Here is a 22876-nt window from a genome sequence, read left to right on the forward strand (position 1 = left end):
GAGGCTCAGGCACATTCATGCACCCCTGGCGGGTGGGGGTGGGGGTATTACCTCTAGGCTGAGCGCCATCTGCCGGATATACAGCATGTTCAGGTCTTCCAGGATGTGCAATCTGTCCTGCATCTCTGTGGCCCTCAGCTCTGCCCTGAAGCAGCCCTGATTCCTCCCTTCAACCCCCTAACTCCCTCGAGTCAGGCCCTTTAGGCTGCCACGACAAACTTTCTCCACTGCTGCTGACACCGCCCCAGGCGGGAGCAAGGGATAGAGGGAGGGGAAGGGAAAAGAAGGTGGGAGGGGAGAAGGGAGGGTCTGAAGAATTGACCGAGGGGAGGGGGGCTAGTGGCAGAGGGGCCCCTAGAAGACTTGAGCATCCAGTTTGGGTCTGATGGCAGCTGCTTCCCCAGCTGTGGAAGAGAAAGGGCCTTTCATTCCCTCCCTAGCCCCCGCCCACATCACTGGCCCAGTGGACAGAGGGCCAATGTGTACATGGATGGGGGTGAGGGGTAATGTGATGGCATGGGGGGGTAGAATGGGGATATTTTGCAGAGGGTGGGGGGGGGGTGGCCAAGCAGCATTTGGCTGCAGGGTTCACATGGTTGTTAAGAGTTCTCAAGGAGCAGATGAGGAAGGTTGGAGGCTTCCAACTGGAAACCTGGCTCTGGGTCGGCTGTTTAGTGGGGAGGATGGATGTGTGGAGAAAGTGAGGCAGCTACAGAGCCCGGGAAGTAGAAACGGGTGAGTCGCAGAGAACAGCCCATCCGCTCCAAATTGCCCCTCCTATGCTCTGCTGTGCCCCGCCTCGGTCCAACCCAGTGCAACCCAGTCCAGCCTCCCCAGTTACCTCACTCTTTTCCAGCAAAGAGAGGGGGCTAGGTGGACAGGGCCTGCATGTAGCTCTTTCCCCCCTGTACACATACTCCCTTCTCTGGGCCCCTTCCCTTCCAGACAGGAAACCAGCCCCAGTCCCCCGCCAGCTGCAGCTCTTGCCCCCCTCCCACTGGAGCACACAGTGACCCACAAGGTCACAGTAATCCAGGCCCCGCCCTATTATCCCGGGCCAAGCCCAGCCCCCCTCTCTCTCTCGGGTCCAGAGTGTCCTCTAGCCTAGGACTGTGTTCCCAAACTCTGCAGCCTAGCCCAGGCTGGCAGTTGTCTTCGTTTTCAGCTCCGCCCTCAGATCCATGCCCCGCCTCTTGGATCGGTCTAGGGTGGCCTCGACTGGTAGGAGGGGACAGCCTTTTCTTTCCACTACTTAAAAGTTTTACCCTAATAAACACCTCAGTAATTCCTAGACCTAGGGATTCTGACTCCTGGGTCCACATCGTCAGGGTGGGTGACCCTTTGTGTACAGAATCTGGGGGTGGCATTTCAGAGTAGTCAGCCCAGACCTTCCCAGCCCTTCCCTTCCCGGAGGCAGCTGTGCAGAGGGAGAAGAGTAGGTGAGGAGAGAGCAATGAATAGGGCCTTTGTTCCCAGGGGGAGGAAAAGAGCAGAGTTTCAACCGGAATCTCGGCTGGGGTGGGGGTGGGGGGATGAGGGAGTGGGCAGGTGGAGCCCTTATATGTAACCCTTTTCTGGTCGGGAGGGAGAAGGAAGCCAGATACTAGATAGGAAAAATATTACATCTTTTATTTTCACTAATCTCCGGTTTGCTTTGTAATTCTATGTATTTTATTTTATGCACTTTAACACATTCCCAAAAGGAGGTCTTTAAGGTTCACAGAATTCCAAAGGAGTCCATAAAACAAACCAAAAAAAAAGGTTAAGAACCCCCGATTTAGTACAAGGATGCTGTTGATGCTTGGTTAGGAAAACTGAGACCCAAAAAGAGGAAATTGCTTGACCAACATCACACAGGCAGCCAAATCTGGCTAAACAAGCTCCTCTAACTAAACTGAGTACTATTTCACCACACTACAAAACCGTCTGAGTGAAAGGCACTGACCCTAGGTGACTGGAGACCTCTTTCTGGGATTTTTCCCTCTTTCTCACTTAGTCCCCCAACAATCCACAATCAACAGTCTCTCTCTCTCTCTCTCTCTCTCTCTCTCACACACACACACACACACACACACACACACACACACACACACGAACCCTACTAGAAAGACAATATCCATTCTCCTCTCTGTCTCTGTCTCTCTGTTTTTGTCTCTCTCTCTCTCTGTATGTATGTATGTAACTCTTCCAGATAAGTATCCCAGATCATGGCTTGGCCATTTAGGGACATCCCTGGTCCAACTCCAGTCTTAATTCCTAAGAATGAACCCATGGAGAGAGCCTAATAATTTAGCAAAGATGGATAAGTGGGGAGGGGAAGTGGAAAGCGACTGGTGTCCCCTCTTCTCTACCACACTGTTATTCCAGCTCCTGGGGGTAGGAACTATTTACATCTCCATTTCAAGCATTTACCACTTGTCAATTCTACCTAAATCAGTCTCCAGACTGGATGTAGAGAGGGCTTTCTGGAGTCCAAGAGGATTCTAAGAATCAGGCCTAAGAGGGTGGTTTTGGTGTGGAGAGGAGGTTCCAGGTATCCTGAACATGATGGAAGGGTTACAGGTATGTGTGTATGGAGTGGGCCAAGAGGAACCAACTTCGGGGAAGTTTTGAAGTCTTAACTGGGACCACTGAAATGAGGCTCAAGCTGGATATTTTCCCTGATTGGGCCAGCCCAATCGAATACAACTTGAGGCTGGGAAAAGTCGGCCGGGGCCGCAGTTAGTGCCTTTCTAAGCCAACACCCTTGATACCCTGATTGTGGCACTTGCAAGGTCCACCCCTTGCCCCACCCCTTACAGGCGAAAGGAAGGGGGGCAAACCGTAGGAGGCGGCAAGAGACACTGGGAAGGGTGAGGAGGGTCTCCTACCTCTGGGGTGTCGCAGAATAGGCTGAGGCGAAAGCGGCCGCGTTTGAACTCCATCTCCAGGGCAGAACCCCGGGCTACAGTGACCCGACTCCGGTGATTCCGGGAAAACATTGTTCAGTCTAACACTGGACCGGACCAGACCCTTTCCCTAGTTCTTTTGTCCCAGGCCGCCCGTTTAGGCTTTTTTTGTCTGCTTGATGGATTATTTTTTCGATTTGTTTTCTGTTACCACCAAGCCTCGGATTTCCCTAATCTCAGTTCCGGACTTCCTCTCATCTCCTCTGGGCTCCTGTCTTGTCCTGCCTGGCTTTGTCCCGTCCCTTCACGCCCAGCCACGCCTGGCCCGGCCCCCTCACCCACTCTCAAAGCCCGGGAATCTCCCAGTTACTCTGCTGCCAAACTTCACCCGCCCCCTGGCCTCGGGAGGGGACACCTATGACACGAATGAGAAGGAACGCTCAGTCCAGAATTACCTCGAGAAGAGCCCCGCCCCAGAGCGGACACCTGAACCAACCGCGCATTAAGAGCGAAGTTGGTTAGAACAGCATCCAATCTGAACTAAGGCTTGGAGACTGTTTTTGGGGACCGAGGGGGAGGGCGGCTTACCTGAAGCAAGGGCGGGGCCAAGGAGGCTCTTTGGGCTGCTGGCTCCACCCTCTCCGCTAATCGGCAGGAGAGTGTCTCGGTTAGAAATGGCTTCTTCCCAGTTCCCAAGAGGTCCACTTCTCTGCTTAGGGACACCCTAGAGAGGGCTCTAGGATTGCAAAGCAGAAAGTGAAAATCTGGGAAGAAACGGGTGTGGTTGAAAACTCTGCATTGTAGGTGCTAATGTGGATGTGCGTAAAGGTGAACGCAGGAATGAGGGGAGCGTTCCTCTGATTGTGGATACATGTGTGCACGTATAGGGGCAGGATGGTTATTTATACATGTGTCGCGTGTGAAGTAAACAAGAATTTATTAAGCGCCTACTATGTGCTAAGCATCAGAGATACGAGGAAAAGCAAAAACAATCCCTGCTCTCAAAGCGCTCGCGCGAGTGTGTATTCACATAAAGACTTGGGAATGGGTATGGGGAAGAATACTAGAATCAAATCAGAACTGGAAAGGGCATTAGAGCTCTATCTTCTAATTCTACCAAGGAGAAAACTGAGGCCCAGAAACAGGAAGTGAAAAATCAAATAACCAGCTCCACAAGCTTTTATTAAGCACCTGTTTATGTTCCAGGCACAGTGTTAGGTGCTGGGGAAACAAATGCAGAAATGAAAGTCTCAACTTTCGGGAGCTCAAAACGTGAAATTTCGGAAACAGTACTGGTTTGAGAGGCTGTAGGTGGAGAATTCTTGTTTCTGTCTTTGGGTCTAGGTCTCTAGCAAAAAACAAAAGAAAAAAAAACACACCTATGCATGGGGTAGGCACCTAATAGTGTCTACAAATCTTAGTGCCATTTTAAGCTGTAATAGCTTAATTTAGTGGCTAATAGTTGTAAAACTCTAGCGTGGATTTAAAGCGGCACTAAGATAACACCCTGTATTCGTTGATTTGGAATCCATCTACCCACACCTTCCCTAGCTGTGTGATCCAGTGTACGATTCAAGACGTTCTGCCTCAGTTTTCTCGTCTGTAAAATGGGAATAACGACACTTGCACTTCCTACTTCACAGGCTTGGCTTTAAAAAAAAACTTTAAAGAATTATATATATATTTTTTCAACCAGCAAAAATCTGCCTTCGGAATAAGAGTTCCTCTCCAACGCATTGAGCACAAAACCTCTCACCCAAGGTTGCAGTAAAGAGATAGGTGTTTCAGGTCTACGAGGCCGTGGAGTGGGAGGGGGATTCGTGCGTGTGCGTGTGCGGCAGGTGCCCCGCCCCCGGGCCGCGGAGAGGAACCCGACGGGCTCTGTTTCTGCAGGGGAGGCATTTGGGCGTCGGGTCAACTCCGCACAAAGATGGCTGACGGCCCTGGGCACGAGCGGAAGGGGAGTGATTCCATTTCCGGGAGCAAGCTTCCGCGGGGCGGAAGGGGGTCGTTCGCGTGTGTCTCCGTCTTTTCCAGTCCTTATTAGCTACGGCTGCCCATGAGCAAGCTGTGGAGACGCGGAGGCGCCTCCGGGGCCGCCGAGGGGTCGGAACCCGGTAGGTGGTACTCGGGAGGGTTCAAGCCCAGGTGGGAAAGGGCCCGCCTCCCAGAGTTCCTGGGTCCGCAGCTGAGGGCCTGCGGGGGGCAGTGGGGGTGGGAGCCCAAAGCGCCTCCTCCTAGGAGCCCCTACGGGTCGGGCCTGGCTGGGCTGGTCAGACTGGGACAACCAGCGCGCGATCTCCATAGCAACGGGCACTCCTCCCCCCCCTTGGCGCCTCCTTGGTTGCCATGGAGACGGCCCGGCCTAGCCACAGTCCCCCTTCCATCCCCTCCCCGCCCCCCAGCTCCCGGGAAGGGCCCCCGGTGCCTGCCCAAGTTGTGTGCCCCGGTTGTTGCCCCTGCCCGGACCCCCAGCTAACGGCGCTGACCCCCAGGGGAAGAGCTGGAACTGAGTGGCCACGGCCACGGTGGCCACAAGAAGAAGCATAAGAAGCACAAGAAGAAACACAAGAAGAAGCAGCATCAGGAGGAAGGACCGGGCCCCCCCCTCCCCAGCACTGCCTCTGGCCCTGCCCAAGCTCCAGCCCAGCTTAAGCTCAGGATCAAGCTGGGAGGACAGGTCTTGGGTACCAAAAGGTAAGTGCGAGTGTGTGTGTCTCCAGGGAAGGGTAATAGTGTCATGGGTTCTGATTTGGGGTGGCAGGGAAAGGCTGGCTTGGGGTTTCCTTACCAAGAAAGGACTCAGTATCCTGGGACATTATGGGCAGTGCTGAGTTCCCAGATGGGTACAGTGTTGGAGTTGTCTGTCCTTTTGGGGGGAGGGCTATACTGCATACTGGTGTGGGAGTTCAAGGAGTTAGGAAAAGTTAAACAGGTCCCTCCTTATTTAGACTGGGAGGAGGATCTGGTTGATCTTTGAGGTGAGGCCAGCTCTTGTTTCAATGCTGTCTGACTCTCTGTGACCCCATTTGGTGTTTTCTTGGCAAAGATACTGGAGTGGTTGGCCATTTCCTTCTCCAGCTCATTTTACAGATGAGGAAACTGAGGAAAATAAGGTGAAGTGACTTGCCCAGGGTCATGCAGCTAGTAAGGGTCTGAGGCTGGATTGAACTCGTGAAGATGGGTTTTCCTGATTCCAAGCCCATTACTTTATCCATGGCACCAAAATGAGCCCAAGGTTTCTCTTGGGTGGATGACACTGGGAGGAGGTAGGAGACTGGGCTGGATGATACACTATTCATTAGAATGTGAGCTCCTGCTTGAAAGCAGAGACTGTTTTTGCTTTTCTTTGGATCCCTAGCACTTAGCACAGTGCCTGGTGCAAAGAAGGTGCTGCAATTCCCATGGATTTGACTTGTTGCCTTAACTTGGTATCCGGAATGTGGAGGGTAGGAAAGGAGCTCACAGGAGGAGCCAAGAAGGAAGGGCAGGTTTAGGTTAGACAAGTAGACATGGGGGGGAGGCAAAGGACCAGGTTGACCAGGTTTCTCACTGGAATTCTGGGGTGGGTCCTTCTTCTCCAGCGTCCCCACCTTCACTGTGATCCCTGAGGAGCCCCGGTCCCCTTCTCCCCTCATGGTTGTGGACAATGAAGAAGAGCCGATGGAAGGAGTCCCCATTGAGCAGTACCGAGCCTGGCTGGGTGAGAGACAGATTCGGGGGCTGGGGAATTAGCTGCTGCCCGGAGGCCTTGCTGGATTGGGCTAACCTGCCTGACCCCGCACGTCTGTTCCCAGATGAAGACAGTAACCTGTCCCCTTCCCCTCTTGGGGAATTGGCTGGAGGCTTGGGAGGCCGAGAAGATGAAGAAGAGCAGCGCTGGTTAGACGCCCTGGAGAAGGGGGAGCTGGACGACAACGGGGACCTGAAGAAAGAAATCAACGAGCGACTGCTCACAGCCCGACAGGTGGGTGGGGGGTGGCTTTTCCGAGACAGCGGCGGGGGAGGGGCCGGGGCGCCCGGCCGGCTTGCCTCTGACCATGCGCCCCCTCCTCGGTGTCCCCCAGAGAGCCCTGCTGCAGAAGGCCCGCAGCCAACCCTCGCCCATGCTCGCCCTGCCGGCGGCCGCGGGCGCGCCGGCGCTCACCGAGGAGATGCTGATGAAGCGGGAAGAGCGGGCCCGGAAGAGGCGCCTGCAGGCCGCCCGCCGGGCCGAGGAGCACAAGAACCAGACCATCGAGAGGCTCACCAAGACGGCAGCCCCCAGCAGCCGTGGCGGCCGAGGAGGCGCGCGTGGGGAGCGCCGCGGGGGCCGGCCGCCTGCCGCCACGCCCATGGTCCGCTACAGCAGTGGGGCCCGCGGCGCCACCCTGTCCTTCCCCGTGGGCGTACCCACGCCGGCCCCCGCCTCGCCGCCCCCTTCGCCGCCGGGCCCTCGCCCCCGCTGCTCCGTTCCGGGCTGTCCCCACCCGCGGCGCTACGCCTGCTCGCGCACGGGCCAGCCGCTCTGCAGCCTGCAGTGCTACCGCATCAACCTGCAGCTGCTGCTCGGGCTGCCCGAGGGCGCCGGGGCTGCCCCGTCAGGCCCCCTAGTGGCCACGTGAGGACTCCCGCCCTTCCCGCTCCCTTCCCCCTGCGACCCGGCTTCTCCGTCCTCCCCCGACATCCGCCTCGGGCTCCCCTTTTCCCCACCTCCTGCCCATGTTGAAGAGGGAAGCTCAGCCAATCCTTCGATACTGCTCTCCGAAAAAGCGGCCTTCTCTTGAGGCTCAGAACGTTAGTTGGTGGACTTGGTTCCCACGAGGCGGGACTAATGCCTCCCATTGGTTGTTGGTGCTGCCGATCATAGTCTTTGGGCTATTGCTTCTTCACCCTTTGTTTCTGGGCTCCTGTTGTCTGGGTGAATGGTGGAGACGCAGCAGCGCATTGGTCTCCGGAAGTGCTTTAGAAAGCTGTTCCCATTGGTCGAGCCTCAAGAAGCAGCCCTTGATTGGTGGCGATCTGACGCAACTCCGTTGCTGATTGGCTGAGAGGCTCCGAGGCTCGGCAGCTGTGAGTCCGGGTAGCGATGGCGGCGGTAGCAGCTATGGTCTGGACCGGGACTATGGTGGTTGCGGCCCGGAAAGCAGTGGCAGGCTGGCCGGCGGAGGAGGTGGCAGTTCCCTACCCGGGCCTGTAGGCAGCAGCATGGAGCGGGCCGGTCCGGGGAACGGCAGCCACGAAACTTGGGGGGCTCTCCGGGTGCGACAGGTATCGTGAAACTAATGTCTGCTGTCGCGACAGGCCAGTAACTTGTCGCGACAGGCGATCCCGTCATCTTCCACCTGACTCCTTGCTGGAACTGAGGTTACCCGGAAGTACCTTTTTCTTTGCTCATTGGGAAACACGTTTGGTGTCGCGATAGGTGTGGCCCATCTAGCTTCTGTGTATGTCTTTGTAACCCAATTGGTGTCAGGGCACAGGGGAGGGTGATGGGCATTTCTTGGGGAGGTGGGAGGCAGACATCTAGCCTGGGGGACTCAGCCCAGTCATCTTCGGGGGCTCGTGCGGCCTGCTCAGGCTCGCGGCAGGAGGTGGAGGGAACTCAATGTTGCGCGGGGGCGGGGATGTGTGTCTCTCTGGAGTTAGGAAGTGGCCTTTCGACCTCCCCTGGTAGGAGTGAGCTCCCCGTCCCTGGCTGTGATACTACCGACGCTGGAGCTCCTCCCTCTTGTTGACACGAAGCTCACTTATTGAGGCTTTCACTGCTGGACAGCTCTAATAATTAAAAGTTCTGTACTTACGTCCAAGGAAATGTGGCTTGTGCAGTTTTTCCTCGTTACTTAGTTCTGCTTCCTAGTATGGAGACAAGTCTTATTTCTGTTCTTTGTTACAGTTCTTGAGGAGTTGAGTGCCCTCCCCTTCACCCTCTCCTCCTCCCCTTCCTACTGTAGTTTCCTCTGACTCCATTTCTTCCTCCTAGCTTAGAGAACTGTGCCCGGGAGTGAACAATCAGCCCTATGTTTGTGAGAGTGGCCACTGTTGTGGAGAGACTGGCTGCTGCACCTACTACTATGAGCTCTGGTGTGAGTGTCCCAGGGAGCTTCCCATCCCCTTCCCCACAAAGGATAATTGTCCTTTATTGTCCCAGGGGCAGCCTGGAATTCCACAGGGATGTCTCTCCTTCCCCTACCCCTCCACTCCCACTTCACCTCGTGTCCTAGGAACACCTATTTCCTTCAGCTGTTTTGGGTCCTTCTCTGAAACTTCTTATGCATTGCCCCTCACCCCTCATCCCAACAGGGTTCTGGCTGCTTTGGACCATCCTCATCCTCTTTAGCTGCTGCTGTGCCTTCCGCCATCGTAGAGCCAAACTCCGCTTGCAGCAGCAACAACGCCAGCGTGAGATCAACCTGTTAGCTTATCATGGAGCCTACCATGGAAGTGTCCCTGGCTCAGGGGGCTCCATGCTTGACTTACGTAAGCCACTGACCTTAGGGTTTCCAAGGGGGTGAAACACTCAAGTTTCCTTATGCAACCTTATCTCACTTGGCCTCGGCACTGACCACCTCCCATTTCCTACATATCCAATCACTCATGGCCCTGGCTTGTCTATTCTGTTTTCAGGCCTTCTCACCTCTTTCAAGCTTCCTGCCTATGAGGATGTAGCTTGCCGCCCTGGAACTCCACCTCCCCCATACAGTGTGGCCCCTGGGCCCCCATCACCCAGCTCCAGTGACTGCACCAGCTGTTCCTGTGCCTCCAGCTGCCCCCCTTCCCCACCTGGTCCTCTCGGGGCCTCTTCCAGGACCCACCCACATGGGGTAGAATGGGAGTGTGGGGCTGGGATAGTTGCCCAAGGTCAACCTGGGGATATGGGGGAAGGGGAGAGTCCAGCATGCCCAAATCAGTCCTGCCGCCATCGAAGGCTGACTGGAGATTCAGGAATTGAGCTGTGTCCAGGCACCTGCCACGGTCTAGTTGACCAGGGTCCTGCCAAACTGGGGTGTGCAGAGCCACCCCCACTCCAGGATAGCAATGCCTGTTCCCTGAATTCAGCCCTTGCTGATCCTGTTCCCTGTGAATTCCCAGTCTCCCCTGAAGGGCCTGGGCCCAGGCAGAGCTGTGCTCTGTGAGGTCCTGGAACCGGGGCCTCTCTTCCCTGATGGTGTCAGCCAGAAAGGGGCTAGGAAACTCTGGCCCTAGGGGGAAGGGATTCTGGCTGTGGCAATTGCATATAGGAAAAGAGTGGTGGGTGCCCTTCCCATACACATACCCAACACCTCAGGTTTCCTTATTAAAGAGATTTAACTAGCCAGATGTGAATTTGAATTATTTGTAGCTTTGGGTTAAAGGCAGGAAAAGATTCAAAGGAGGGGAGTTTAGAAGAGAATAGGGGATCTTAATTGACCAGAAGTCACAGGAAGGTAACTTTTATTTTAGAAAAATAAACTCTTGACTTCACCACCACCTGCCACCAAGACTACTGGAGATGGGTGGGGCAACACCTGAGATGAACAGTTCCAGGCATGGGACCAGGAGCTCTGGAGCAGAGGACCCCACCCCCTGTCTCCCTCCCCTGCACCACACACGAGGCTCTTGATCCCCAGCAGCAGCAAAGAGGGACTAAGGGAATGGTGGATTAGTCAGTTCCTAGCAAGGCCAGGATGGGTGATTGTGATTTTGGGAAAGCTGGCCAGTGAGTTGGTCCTGAGTTGACATGGGAAGGGGTGTTTGGAGGATGGGGGAATCAGTAGTCCTCGGCCATAGCAAGGAGCACAAGACTGGTCCAGCCGTGAAATGGCCGAGAGCCCATGCCATGACCATCTCGATCACTGTACTGTTCCCATAAAAAACCTGTATCCCGGTACTGGCGCCACACATTTCCCACAAGGTTGGTTCGAAGTTGGGTGTGGAGTTGAGAAGCATGGGCTTGGTGGGGGCCCTCTAGGCGCCCATAGTGAGCCAGGGCACCCAGTGCTAGGTAGTTGACGTTGAACCACACAGCCCCTCGCCAGTATGGTGGGTCATGCTCTGAGTTGCGCCGTCCATAGAGAGGGCTAGAGGCAGACAATGATCGCAAACCAAAAGGACTCCATAATTGTCGGCTGTCTGCCAGCAGGTCCAGCAGGGGTCCCAGGTGTGGAGAGTCAGGGCTCAGCAGTCTGAGGAGCAGTGGAAAGAGACTGACATACCCCAACGCATCAACATACTGCAGGTGGGGAGGAGGATGCCCCACCACTCGTACCAGCCCCTGTGGACCCCTCGCAAGGCGAACAGCTCCTGTATGATTCCCAAAATCGGCAAAGGCACCCAACTCAGGGGCCCAATGCAAGGAGTCCAGACCATTCTCATCCTTCAATTTGGCTGCAAGATCAGCCAGCTCAGTCTCTGCCTGGGTCTCACCAAGCTTTTGTGCCAGTCGGGCCAGCACACTGGCACCAAAAGCCACCCAGCAGCGCAAGTCCAAATGCCGCTCATCTGGTGACGGGTGTGAAGCTCGAGGATAGTCATCCAGACCTGAGGGCAATGTCTTAGGGTTTAGGAGATCAGCATTAGCCTGGTCCCGTCCTCGCCAGCGGTAGGACAGAGGGAGTGGGCCTGCCTGGCTTTGTCGGAGCCAAGAAAACCAGGCCTGGAGGCGGGGGAAAGCTGTACGTAAGAAGTCCAAGTCAGCAGTGTCTCCACCGTCCAGCATGCGCATCACAGGCAGCAAAAGGGATGGTGGGTTGGCATGGGCTGCCCTCTGTACCAGGAAAGGCGGGGGCACACGGGCCCTGGCCTCATCTCCCAGCACCTGCTCTCGCCCAATCCAGCCATCAGCATTAAGCAGCCCAAGCCAGTGGCCCAGGGCCTCCCGAGTCAAACGTGGCTCCCATTGATGCACCACAAGCTGGTGGAAACCTTCATCCCACAGAAAGCCACGAGGGAAGAAGGATCTTGAGGGTACAGCTGTGAATAGTGGGGCTGGAGGGAAAAGGGATGGGGCTGCAGCTGGCTCCTCTGGCCCTTCATCCCCAGGATCTGGTAACACCAGGCCCTGTCCATAGAAATACCCAAAGCCCCCCAACAGCCCACTTAGGGCTGCCCGGCCCAACGCCTGCTCTCCTGAACTTAGGCCTCGTGCTCCCAGCCTAAAGGTCTCCTCAAATCGGTGAGTAAAGGCTGTGGCATGGGTATCCAAGGCCTGGGACAACACCGGCCCAGCCAGACGACCTCCAGGACGGGATTCCCCCAAGCCCACACTTCCTGATTCAAAAACCAGCTCAACTCGGAAGGGAGTCTTTAATGTTAGCTGCTGGACCACAACCTGTCCGTGCACTGTGCGGCCTGACTGAGGGTTTTCCCCGTCCCACTGAGAGGACACGGGGAGGCCCAGGTATCGTTCTGGGGAATCCCCAGGGGGCCGGTGCTGGAACCATCGATTAAGATGGCTCTTCACAGCTTCAGTCAGCAACTGCAGCCCTGGGCTGGGCGTCCAGAGAACGTTGTAGCTGTGAAAGACAAGAGCATACATGTCAGTTGGCAGGAAGAGAAACTAAATGGGACAAGGAAGAAGTATGAGGGGAAGGTTAGCAGGTGCATGGGTCAACAGGAAAGGACACAATAGAGAAATGGGCCACGGTCCCTAAAGGGACCAGAGAGACTTGTCTCAGGAGGAACTGTGGAGTCAAGCCACAGGGCTTGAGGGAGAGGGTGACCCTTCGTTGTCATTACCTGCCATATTTCAAGGCTGTCCCTTTGGCATTGGTAGGAGGAAGAAGGACTAGCCGGAAGTCACCAAGCTCCTCAGTGTGGCCATCGATGCCATTCAGTTGCCCCCCTGTCCCAGGATCTGGCCTCACTGTCCCCTGCCCATCAGTGGCCACATAGAAGAACAAAGAGAGCAGAGGAGACACAGAGCCCTCTGGGGTCTAAAAAGGTGAAAATCGGGGAACAGATGTCATCAAACACTGGTTAAAATGTATCGCAGCACCCATTCCCCTGGTTGTGATATCCACTAGGACCCCAAGTCCGAAAACATTATGTTAAACAGCCAAAGCCTGCCATGTGTTGGTGGTAGTGGCGGGGGTGGGGGGGGGGGGTCCGGGAAAAGGGATGCAAGAGAAACGGGAGCGCCTCCTTGGGAGAGGAGCTAAAGGGAGTGAAGGCGAAGGATTAGTCCGATTCCTCTACAAAGCCCCTCCAGGCCGTAGAGGCTGCCTAGCGCTAGAATCTGAAACCCCACCTGCCCGGCCCCTTCCTGCTCTAAACCTGCGAAGCCCCGAGTTTCTGGCAGGGCTTTGAGGGGCCTGACCTGAGGCTCGGCCGTGATCCTCCAGCTCCAGTCTCCCCCGTGGCTGCCGCCGGGCCTCTTCACAAACTCGGTGGTGAGCACGAAGGGCCCGTCCTGCAGCCGCTGCCGCCCGAAGCTGACCCCGTCGTGCAGCTCCCAGCCGTAGGGGCCCACGCCGTCGCCCTGCTCACACGTGTGCCGCAGCTGGCCCAGAGTTCCCGGGGTAGCCCCCTGCTGCAACCACATCAGGCCTGGGGGGGCACGTGGAGGAGCGGGCAGGGGTCAGCGGCCAGTCCTCCTCCGCCCCTCCCCGTCCTCCTGCCCCGCCCCTGCCCGCCGGGCCTCTCCCACGGTTACCGGTGACCGGCGCTCGAGGGCTGCGGGTCTTCATGCCGAAGTAGACATGCGGCCGGTAGGTGCCCCAGAAGAGGTCCGGGGCGGCCGCGGCGTTGGAGCTGTTGGGCGGCAGCGCGGGCGGCGCCGGGTGCAGGGTCACGGCGCGCCTCGCCCGCTGCCACGCCAGAATCCCGCGCCACGACAAGCCCAGGCCCAGGCCTAGCGCCAGCGCCAGGCCCAGGGCGGCCAGCGCCGCCGACCCCGGTCCCTGGTCCCCGGCGCCGCGGCCCCCGGGCCGCCGGGGCCCAGCGGCCGGCCCCACCCCAACCCGGCCCTCCCGCCTCCTGCCCGGGCCGCCCCGGCCCGCCTTGTCCGGAGCTCGAGGCCCGGGGGCGTCCGCGGGGGGTCCCGCCCGGCGCTTGCGTTCGCCCCGTGCCATCCTGGGCACCGAGGCCACCAGATGGGTCAGAAGACCGCCACACACCGGCAGCCAGGTAGACCGGAAGTCTACGAGCCTGCGCAAGCGGACGTGACGCGTGCGCCCCGCCCACCGGCTGGTGTGCGGCGTTTCTCCGGGTCGGTAGTGTCCTTGCCCTCCCTCATTCGGAGCCCCGGACAGACACAAAGATACAGGCAGAGACCGTAACGACTCGCTTTTATTTGCTCCATCCCTAGCCCTTACCCCCATCTTCCCGGCGGCCAAGGCCCTCAACCCTTCTCCCCGGAAGAGGTACGGCTCTTGGCCTGGACTCGGGAATCGAAGGCTGCGAGCATCTCTTGCACCGTGAGGTGGGCGCCGCGAAGGATCAGCCGGTCTCCGTCTCCTGGAGAAGGAAAAACGGCGGTCAAGCGGGGAGGTTAAATGGGGAGAGAATGCTGGGCAGTGGGTGCCGGGGTCGAACGCACCGAAAAGCACATCTACGCAGGGCTCGGAGCCGTCGTGCCGTACGTCCACCTGCACGGTGCAGTTGAGATTGGAGACACGCACCTTCTCGCTGCTCACAGCCTGGAGGAACTTCCTGCGATCGGGAGGAGAAAAAAGCAGAGGGCGTGAGAGGGGACCCGAAGAAAGCGGGCAGGGCAGGGATCGGGAGCGTCCCTTTACCTCGTCGCCTCTACGTTGTTCTCAAAGGGGCAGAAACGAACCAACACTCGCTTAACCGCCTGCAGCCCCAGCTTCCTCCCCGCAGTCCCCGCCATGGCGCCCTCCAGAACTGCCGTAGCCGAAGCATGCTGGGACATGTAGTCCGCTTCCAGAGCCCGCAAGAGGGCGGGGCCGTCTCGGCACGCCCACGAGCCCCCTGGACCTTACTGAAAAGGGCCAAGGGGAGAAAGGCTGGCCTTGGATGCGCCTTCCTCCCGCCCCCGCGGAAGCGGCCAGCTGCAGCCATGGGACGCTCGCGAAGTGCTTCGGCCTTGCCCTCTTTGCACTGCCCGTGCCAGCCTTCTACCATTTCTAGTGGTCTCTCCCTATTTTCTTACATCTATGTCTGAAACCAAGTTCGTTGTCTCCTCGTGCTCCTCTGCCTCTTCCTAATTTATCCCTGGCACCATTTCCCCACCCCCAGGTCAGGCTTGAAACCAGTCGTACCTTCCTCCTTTCCACCCCTTGGCCACCAACTTCTGCCCAAGTTCTCATCACCTTTACAGTGGCAATCACTCTTCTGCCTGCACTGTTCACCATCTGGGAGATGCTGCCAGATTCATCTTTAAGCCTCTGCTCAGATTTTTCTAATTTCTGCCCAAGATCTGTGGGACAAAGTCCAACCTTCGGTGGGGCATTAAACCTGGCCCAGAACCTGAATCACACCTACCTTTCCCCTGCCCAAACCAACATCACTGTTCCTTGAACAACTGTACCCCTTTCTCACCTCAGTGGCTTTGCTCACATCATTCCCTGTTTCCAGGAGGTGCAGAAATCATCTTTGGACTTAAAGGCCTAGTTTAAATCCCTTTCTTTATCCACTCAGCTGGCAGTCATCTCACTTTCATTTCTCTTTAACATACCATCCAGTGTGCCCTATGTTTGAGCGCTTGGAGGATACCTCAACAACCTGGTCCAACTGCCCATTTTACAGAACAGGAAACTGAGGCCCTGGAGGATGAAGTAATTTGTCAAGTGATGACAAGAGATAGTGAAGAGCAGTCAAGATTCAAACCCCAAGTTCTCCAACTCCAGGTCTTCAGATTTCAACCCTATGCTATGCTCCCTGTATTCATTCCTTTTCTTCTCTACTAGGCTGTGAGCTACTGGAGAACAGGAACCTCATTCCATTTCTCATCATCTCCCTGGTAACCTAGTACAAAATCATGAACAACTAAGTGCTTAATAAACGTCTCCTGACATGTGGAAATAGTACCTTGTTTGTGACAAGGAGAGACGGACTAGTTTTGTCAAGTTCAGAAAAAGCACATCAGCCCTGAGGTGTTAGGGGCAAAGCGCTAGAAAATGGGGGCAGCTCTTGGCACTTACATATGCAGAATTTTCTGGTTCCTCCCCTTCTTTTGCTGCAATCACTTATGTCTAGTCTAAGGCATGAGGTTCTCAATCTTTAGGCCCACACAAGGCCCGGACCTCCTGGGCTCAAATTTCTTTGGATTTGTAGCGCAGGGTCCCAGTGTTTTTGGTAGCTGGTTCTCAAACCCTGGGCACCTTTGGGTTCTAGGCTCTTGATACATGGCTGTAGACCCTGGGCTCCTGTTGCCTCTAGGTAGTGAGCTCCTCTAGATGCCGCTCCACTTCCATTCCAGACATAGCTCCATGCTTCCCCTAGTTCCAGGTTCTAAGCTCCTCTAGACTTGGTTCAGATTCTGGTGTCAAAGATTTCTAGGCTTCTTCGGACTTAAATTGTTCTGGTCTCTCTATTTTCCCAGTTTCCATGTTCTGTTATCAGGGTTCAGGACTAGTTCGCATGCAAAGAAAGCCAGGCAGATGCCATCGTGAGGATCGGTGCTGCCGAAGGGCCAGCCAGGCCTGCTGGCTGCCTGCCAGGTAAGCCTCAGGGCTGGGTCCTCCACCTCGAAGAGTGCTGAGAAGTTGAGCCGTTTGAACAAGAGTGACCCCAGGACGCAGGGGAGGTGGTTCTAGGTTCTCTAGGCTGTTGAGGCTGCTACTGGGTAGTTCAGGAGTCTGGATCTTGTTACAGGAACCTAGCGAGATTAGGGGTAGGGTGAAGAACAGGTTAGTAGATGAGTATGGGGTGACCGACAAGTTTTTGTGTACAGAAAAGGGAGCTAGGAGACAGCTTGATGGGTCCAGACGCCATAGGTATAAGTAAGACAGAGGCTGAGAATGGGTTATTTGTCCTGGGGTAGCAAGTGGGTCACTGTGTATGCTTATGTGGAATAAATACTGTGGCCTGGAGGTAGTGGTAAGAAACACTCACAACAGCATGGGGGCCCCCTGTAGGTACGGCTTCCAGGCACTGGCTGCTGCAGCAGACACAACAGGGCCCCATCTGCCCGATGGAAGACGCTGAGTGTGAGCAAAGCCTGACGAAGTTCAGGGGCCAGACCCCACTGCTCCTCTTCCAGCAGACCCCGAACCACTGCAAAATCCTGCCTCAGCTGCAGTGCTCCCTGCAGGCTGAGGGCCAGAGCAAGGTCCGTGCCTAGACCCAACTCTTCCTCTTCCTAGCCCATCTCCGTTCTTCCACCCCTGGACTTTCCACAGCTACTCCCTCCTCTCCCCCATCCCAGGCCTACCTGAACCGGATCTTCTGAGTGAGAATGTGGTTGAGCCAGGCGTCAAGAAGTGCAGTCAAGGCCTGTGTGAGTGGGGGCCCTTGGGCCTGGGGGGGCAATCCCTGTACCCCCTGCAGCACAGGCCCCAGAACAGCTCCCACTACCAACTCTGCATAGTCACTGGGGATGCTGGGGAGTTCTGGAGAAGGGGGGAGGGCAGAAAATGAAGCTCAGCAGTCCCTTTGTATGATTTGGGGTGGGGAACAGAACCATGGAGACTGAAGTGGGATAGGGAGAAGAGGCCACAGGGACAAAGACTAGACCAAGGACAGGAAAGAATGAAGGGGGAGTTACGAAGCTTATTGGAAGACTGGTTGCGGGAATTCTAGGCCCCGGGGGAGGAGTTACCAGATCGGAACCTCAGCCTCCAGTGACGACCCTGGGGCATATGGAGCTGGAAGCCCTTGGCGGCTTGTCGCCAACATTCTTGGGAGAACAGACACAGAGACTCCTCAGGCAGGATCTGGGAGGGTGAGGGAAAAGAGTTTTTGCGGCTTCTGCTCCAGCTCAAACTCAGACAGCTCTGCTTCCTTTTCTTTGCTCTAGGTCCCTGAGATGAGAAGCTCCTGTAATTCTAGGGCGGAAAGACGTGCAGAAGCTTAAAGGTTATAATGACCAGGCTGGATGGGGCATAAAAGACCTGACACAGATTCCCCTTTCCAAACTAGTGGCCTCTAGTTGAAGACCTCGAGGGGGGAGACCTCATCCTGGAGCACCACTCGTTGTGCCTAGTTCTCCCTTCTAGAGCCAAGCAGAAAAATCTAACCCTTCTCTGACATGACTTGTGAAGTTCAAATCTGGCCTCTAACACTTACTAGCTCTGTGACCCTGGGCTACCACTTAGCCTCTTTGCCTCAGTTTCTTTAACTGTATAATAGCACACCCCCCCTTTGCAGGGTTGTTGTGAGGATTAAAGGAATAGCTGTAAAGCACATAGTACAATGCCTGGCACATAGCAGGCAATTAATAAATCAACCTTTCCCTTCACTAATCACTTCCATCCTTCAACTGATCCTAGGATGTCAATAGCTTTAGTGGTTTCATAATCCTGGTCACCCTCCACCTTGTTAACATCCCCCAGATGTGCTCTACAGCACCCTTCCCAGCTCCCTTCTCCAGGACCACAGATTTCACTGTGTATGGATAAGGAACTTGGTGCCAATTGCAGACTAGGCAATTCGTTCTTTGCCAGAGTTACATGTCCAGGGTCACACAACCAGGACGTGAACGAGTGCAAACTATCCATGACCTTATTTTTAATGCTTTAGTAACTAATAAAAAATGCCAGTGAAGGACTCTAGGGTGCTACCTCCTGGCTACTGAAGTGACAGAGAGGATCAAAGGCAGGAATGCTCTGTGGTAAAAGTACTAGGGAGATTATAAGGATTTAGTGCACACAAAGCCAGGAGAGCTTGAATCAGTCCAAACATTCTGGAGACAACCTGAATTCTATGAGAAGTAATCAGTGAAGCCATCCCTTCCCTTGGACCCACAGATTCTCTACCACTGAGCACGTATCTTGATTCAGCCAATGACAAATCCCAAATACTGACTTTGTATACAGGCCCAGTACTTTCTTATAGTAGGAGAACTGGCAACGAAGTGGGTGCCTATTGGTTGGAAAATGGATGGCAGAGTAAGGAATGTAGATTCCCGAGAAACGGTGACCTAATGAAGAAGTCTGGGAGAAGTAAAGAACTCGTGTGTATGTGTATGAACTTGTCCCTATATGGACAAGCACTCTAATGTAAACAACCAGAAAGACTCCAAGCAACTCTTATTTTTGCCATTTTGTCATTAAGTAGACTGTCTCTAGCAAGAGTTTGTTTTCTTCTATTTTAAGCTGTGGGCCAGAAACATAGATGCTGTTCTCAAATACTGTCCCCTCCCCAAGCTGTGCTTCTCTCCTGGAGCCTCTTGGTGGCCCTGCCCCAGGGCTCTCCTGTCCCCAGCCTCCCTCTCCTTTCCTGGGCTGCCTCTGGGTCTCTGAGTGGCTCCTGTTCTTCGTGCTCTCTATATGCAGATAAAATGGAAGGCTCTGTTCTCAGCTATCTAGTCTTGTCCAACTCTCCCCACTGCTTCCATCCTCTATGGAGAGAAATCCCAGTCCTGCCTTCTCTCACAAACTCCAGTCTAGCCATCTCCAAATCCCCGTCTGGCAATGAAGTGTAACCTAAAAAATACTAGACAGATGGGCAGGAGATCGGGGTTCCAGTCACAGCACTATCACTCACTGGCTAAAGGACCTTGGATAAGTCCCTTCTCCAGGCACCTCGGTTTTCCCATCTGTAAAATTCTTTCTAGCTCTAAGCTTCTACGACCCTAGTACTGTCTGGATATAGTCTCTTAACGAGGATCATCTTTTCAAAAAAACAAAACAAAACAAAAACCAGCTGCCCTCTGGCTCCCTCATTTTGTCCCTGACAGGACATTATTTTCCCATTCAGCCATCTGCTCTATACTCAGCACCACTGGGATATAAAGAACCATGGAATTTACCAACATAAGACCATTCAGGCAGCCCCATTCCAGTCTCCAAAGATGTGGCTGTTTTCACAATGACATACCCCTTTCCCTCAATCACTCTTTAGTTCTTACCTGGATCTGAGCTGTCAGTCTCTGAATCTCTTTTCCCAGCTGCTGGTCCAGTTCCAGGACAGATGCCCCTTCAGAAACCAAGGCTGCCAGGGCCTCTGCCTCACACAGCAGAAGCTTTGGAGGAAGCACAAAGATTAGAGCCCAGACTAGATCTTCAGTTCACCTGCCTGTCAGTTGGCAGTCCCTATCACAATCTACCCATCCTCACATTTTGAGTGACTTCCTTTGCGAGATACTCACAGATTCCTCCTTTCAACAATTTTAGGTCTCACGTAAACACAGGAAAATTCTCCTTTGCCATACTCTTTCAAAATCACTCTCAATTCTAAGATTTCCCCCCTCCCCAGATCAACACTACTTACAAATGGTGACACTCTCACACACTCAGATCCTCAAAGTCATTTGCACCACCACTCCCCACCAAGGCTCCACACAAACATTCCCCTTGGTAACATACATATACATTCTTTGCCTCATACGGAGACCACAGCAGTCCCTTCTCCCCTCCTTGCCCTGAACAGGAGATACTCACAGGCAGTTCCCTTTGGGTCAGCAGCAGAAGGGGTCTGGGGGCCCATGAGGCCAGATGCTGCTGACATTTGCTGAGGAGCCAGAGGGTGGTGGCCTGAAGAGTACAAAGCCCAAGGGCTAGGGGTGGTGGCCCTGACCCTGAGGAAGAAAAAGGCTGTCCTAAGAATGGCACTTAAATAGAGAAGCCTGGCATCCCATCAACCCCCTGAAGCCCTGCCCTCACCTGGAGAGTGGCAAGAAACTGACCCCGGTTCTTGAAGGGCAGAGGTTAGTGGAGGAAAGAGTTGTTGGAAGAGGTCAGTAGTACGAATGCAGGGAGTGCCATCCCAAGACACAGGCATAATCCCACGGTCTCTACGAGCAGATCCCAAGGCCCGGCAGAAACCTAGGACAGAGGAAGCAAAAGGGTAGTGTTGGAATATGGATGATCTCATTGCCTTAGAGCTTGATATTACTACCTCCCCCAACTCACCTTGGTCCCATATCTGGATCAGTGCCTGTTGGAGCAGACAGTGGCACAGAGAAGTCAGCTCCTTTTCACATTCCTGTGGCACGGGTGCTGTGGGAAGGAGGTGGAGGTGGCCATGTGCACCCAGTTCTCATATAAATCATACAAATGGAAAATAGATCCTCCCCCATCCAGCACTACCTTTCTTCCGGGACTGTGGCCCTCAAGACCCTCTCTCAGGAGGGAGAAAGGAAAGGGTATAGCTGTCACTCACCCCCCTCAGTCCCTCTTGAGGACATGCTAACCAGTCAACTAAGAAATAGGTTAGAGCGCCTTCCCCTCTCCAATACTTTTAAACATTAATTCTCCCTAGTTACTTACCCTGATCCAGTGCCCCTCTCAGCTGCCGCACGGCCTTCTGAATGTCTTCCCAAGGGCCCAGTATCTGGCCAAGGTTCTGGGCACATGCTGCCCAGAAGAGACTCCAATACTGGCCCCACAGCTGCCGGGACCCTCCCAAGCCCCGAGAACCACTCCCTGGAACCCCAGTGTCTCCCAGCAGGCCCAACAACCCAGGAAGCAGTTCTCGTTCTTCCCGGCAAAGCTTATGTAGCTGGGTCTGAAGCTTGGATTCCTGGAGACCCATCCAGAGCCTCTCCGCTCCTTGTCTGCCCCGTTCCCTGGCCAACAGTCTGAGCACTCGACTAGGCGGAAAGGGACGCGCTGCTCTTGGGACAGCCCCCACAGCCACTGCCAGCATCTGGTGGTAGGCAGGGAGAACCTGAAGGAGTTCACTGATCTGGGACACCAAGGCAGGACTGGGGGAAGCCTGGCCCAAGACCTTCAGTTGCTCTTCAATGGCCATGTCCAGTCTCTGTATCGCTAAGCCAAGCGGAAGTACCAGAGGCCGAAACTGGGGGTCAGTGTGGGCCCTAAGGCGAAGGGTGGTCCCATGAGGGCTGTGTGGAAGCAGCTCCCAGCACAGCTGGGGCAGGGCAACAATCGGTCGGGGGGCTTTCAAGAAGCACAGCGTGGTTTGAAGGGAACGAACGCAGTCCCGGGCCAGGAGGAGCTCCTCGCGCTCCCTCTGCAGCCGCAGCAGGACGGCTCGGAGCCACTGTAGGGCCGCAGGCAGGCGGGGCCCAGAGAAGGCAGCCCGGCTCGCTCCTCTCCATGCCACCAAGTCCGTCTCTTCTCCTTCCTTGATGGCCCCATCCTGCCCCTTAATTGCCCGGGTCCACCACAGCTGACCTATGGGAGGCCACAAGGGTCCTGGCTCGAATTTGCCGTCTTGCCAAACGCTACCTGAAATGGCCACAGTCCCCACGCCTGACCCTTCGGAACAACCACGTTCCGTTCCGCACCTCCCCGGCTCCCGCCCCGAAGGCCGAGCGCACAGGCACCTCCCCGGAGCGCTCCCATTCTCACCTGGCTCCCCAGGAGGCGGCGGCCACAGCGGGGGCAGGAAGCCCCCAGACCCGGACGTCCGGGACATAGCGGCAGCGAGGTCAGGGTCAGGGCGGCTGGAGCGAGAACAAGGTGGCCGCTGGCCTAGCGATCAACACCCAGCCCGGGACAGGTGAAGCACCTGTCAAAGACCTCACCGCACCCACGGTACGCCGGCCTCAGAGCCCACGCTGTCATGTTCCAGGGAGGAGAACCCAAGTGACCATCCCAACCCCACTAAAACCAGGAACCGACCCCAGGCCTTCACCTTACAGCAACAGAGCCCCAACGCTCCGGAACTTTATTAAAGAGGGCCACGTGACAGAGGAGAAACCCCCCCCAACGGCCAGGCATCATGTGATCAGGGTCAGCACCGATTTCTGTGTCATGTTCTCCCTTCCCCTGGGAATTCCCTCTGCCAAGGACAAAGATGGCCACCCAAGCACTCCACAGGCTCCCTTCTGCCCCCAATAAAGATGGCCGCACAGGTGTGCCGTGACCTGTGCCCTGTCTCCTTATCACGAAGGCTGCCCTTGTTACGTGCCTCGTCGAGGGATCTCCCAGCCACCAACTAAAATGGCCGCCCAGGTGCGCCACAGCCGACGCCCTTTGACGCCCATGACTCTCGCT

At 55.5% G+C, this 22876-nt stretch overlaps 5 protein-coding genes and 1 long non-coding RNA gene across 11 annotated transcripts in view; 3 read left to right on the plus strand and 3 right to left on the minus strand.

Moving 5' to 3' along the window:
• Positions 1-3624, minus strand: part of RTKN (rhotekin) — a 17265-nt gene extending 13641 nt beyond the window's left edge. Inside the window, exons 1-2 of one of the 4 annotated variants that reach the window (XM_027836079.1) lie at positions 842-919; positions 52-404 (exon numbers count right to left, since the gene is read on the minus strand). In XM_027836079.1, the coding sequence (XP_027691880.1) occupies positions 52-123 (72 nt within the window). In that variant the 5' untranslated portion in view covers positions 124-404; positions 842-919. Of the gene's footprint in view, positions 1-51; positions 789-841; positions 920-2870 lie in introns of those variants that run through there. The other 3 variants (XM_027836077.1, XM_027836081.1, XM_027836078.1) reach the window with 3 other exon arrangements.
• Positions 3625-3678: 54 nt separating this feature from the next.
• On the plus strand, positions 3679-8682 carry INO80B (INO80 complex subunit B). Its single transcript, XM_027836082.1, has 5 exons — positions 3679-5005; positions 5384-5585; positions 6473-6591; positions 6686-6855; positions 6956-8682. The coding sequence occupies exons 1-5, from the start codon at positions 4948-4950 to the stop codon at positions 7490-7492; spliced, it is 1086 nt and encodes a 361-aa protein (XP_027691883.1). The 5' UTR covers positions 3679-4947; the 3' UTR covers positions 7493-8682.
• On the plus strand, positions 7519-10187 carry WBP1 (WW domain binding protein 1). Its single transcript, XM_027836083.1, has 4 exons — positions 7519-8138; positions 8851-8953; positions 9171-9347; positions 9495-10187. Exons 1-4 carry the CDS (start codon positions 8076-8078, stop codon positions 10001-10003), a joined length of 852 nt encoding a protein of 283 aa, XP_027691884.1. The 5' UTR covers positions 7519-8075; the 3' UTR covers positions 10004-10187.
• Positions 10188-10284: 97 nt separating this feature from the next.
• MOGS (mannosyl-oligosaccharide glucosidase) lies at positions 10285-13608 on the minus strand. The gene is made up of 4 exons (XM_027836073.1): positions 13501-13608; positions 13165-13394; positions 12585-12781; positions 10285-12361 (listed from the first exon to the last, which is right to left on the minus strand). Exons 1-4 carry the CDS (start codon positions 13532-13534, stop codon positions 10618-10620), a joined length of 2205 nt encoding a protein of 734 aa, XP_027691874.1. The 5' UTR covers positions 13535-13608; the 3' UTR covers positions 10285-10617.
• An 800-nt stretch (positions 13609-14408) lies between these two features.
• CCDC142 (coiled-coil domain containing 142) lies at positions 14409-22507 on the minus strand. 3 transcript variants are annotated; one of them, XM_027836075.1, is made up of 11 exons: positions 22229-22507; positions 21182-22051; positions 20825-20911; positions 20576-20737; positions 20354-20490; positions 19822-19935; positions 17572-17686; positions 17185-17362; positions 16866-17065; positions 15953-16629; positions 14409-14498 (listed from the first exon to the last, which is right to left on the minus strand). In XM_027836075.1, exons 1-10 carry the CDS (start codon positions 22293-22295, stop codon positions 16370-16372), a joined length of 2190 nt encoding a protein of 729 aa, XP_027691876.1. In that variant the 5' UTR covers positions 22296-22507; the 3' UTR covers positions 14409-14498; positions 15953-16369. The 3 variants fall into 3 exon arrangements, with proteins under 3 accessions (XP_027691876.1, XP_027691875.1, XP_027691877.1); XM_027836074.1 differs by having other exon boundaries at positions 21182-22105; XM_027836076.1 differs by lacking the exon at positions 14409-14498 and having other exon boundaries at positions 16537-16629; positions 16866-16937; positions 21182-22105.
• On the plus strand, positions 16991-18080 carry LOC114023457. Its single transcript, XR_003566790.1, has 3 exons — positions 16991-17082; positions 17179-17250; positions 17770-18080. It is a non-coding gene; the product is annotated as an uncharacterized LOC114023457 (long non-coding RNA).
• Positions 22508-22876: the final 369 nt, after the last annotated feature.

The sequence above is a fragment of the Vombatus ursinus genome, unplaced genomic scaffold, assembly GCF_900497805.2.
Source record: "Vombatus ursinus unplaced genomic scaffold, bare-nosed wombat genome assembly UNPS02014818.1, whole genome shotgun sequence".
Lineage (NCBI taxonomy): Eukaryota > Metazoa > Chordata > Mammalia > Diprotodontia > Vombatidae > Vombatus > Vombatus ursinus.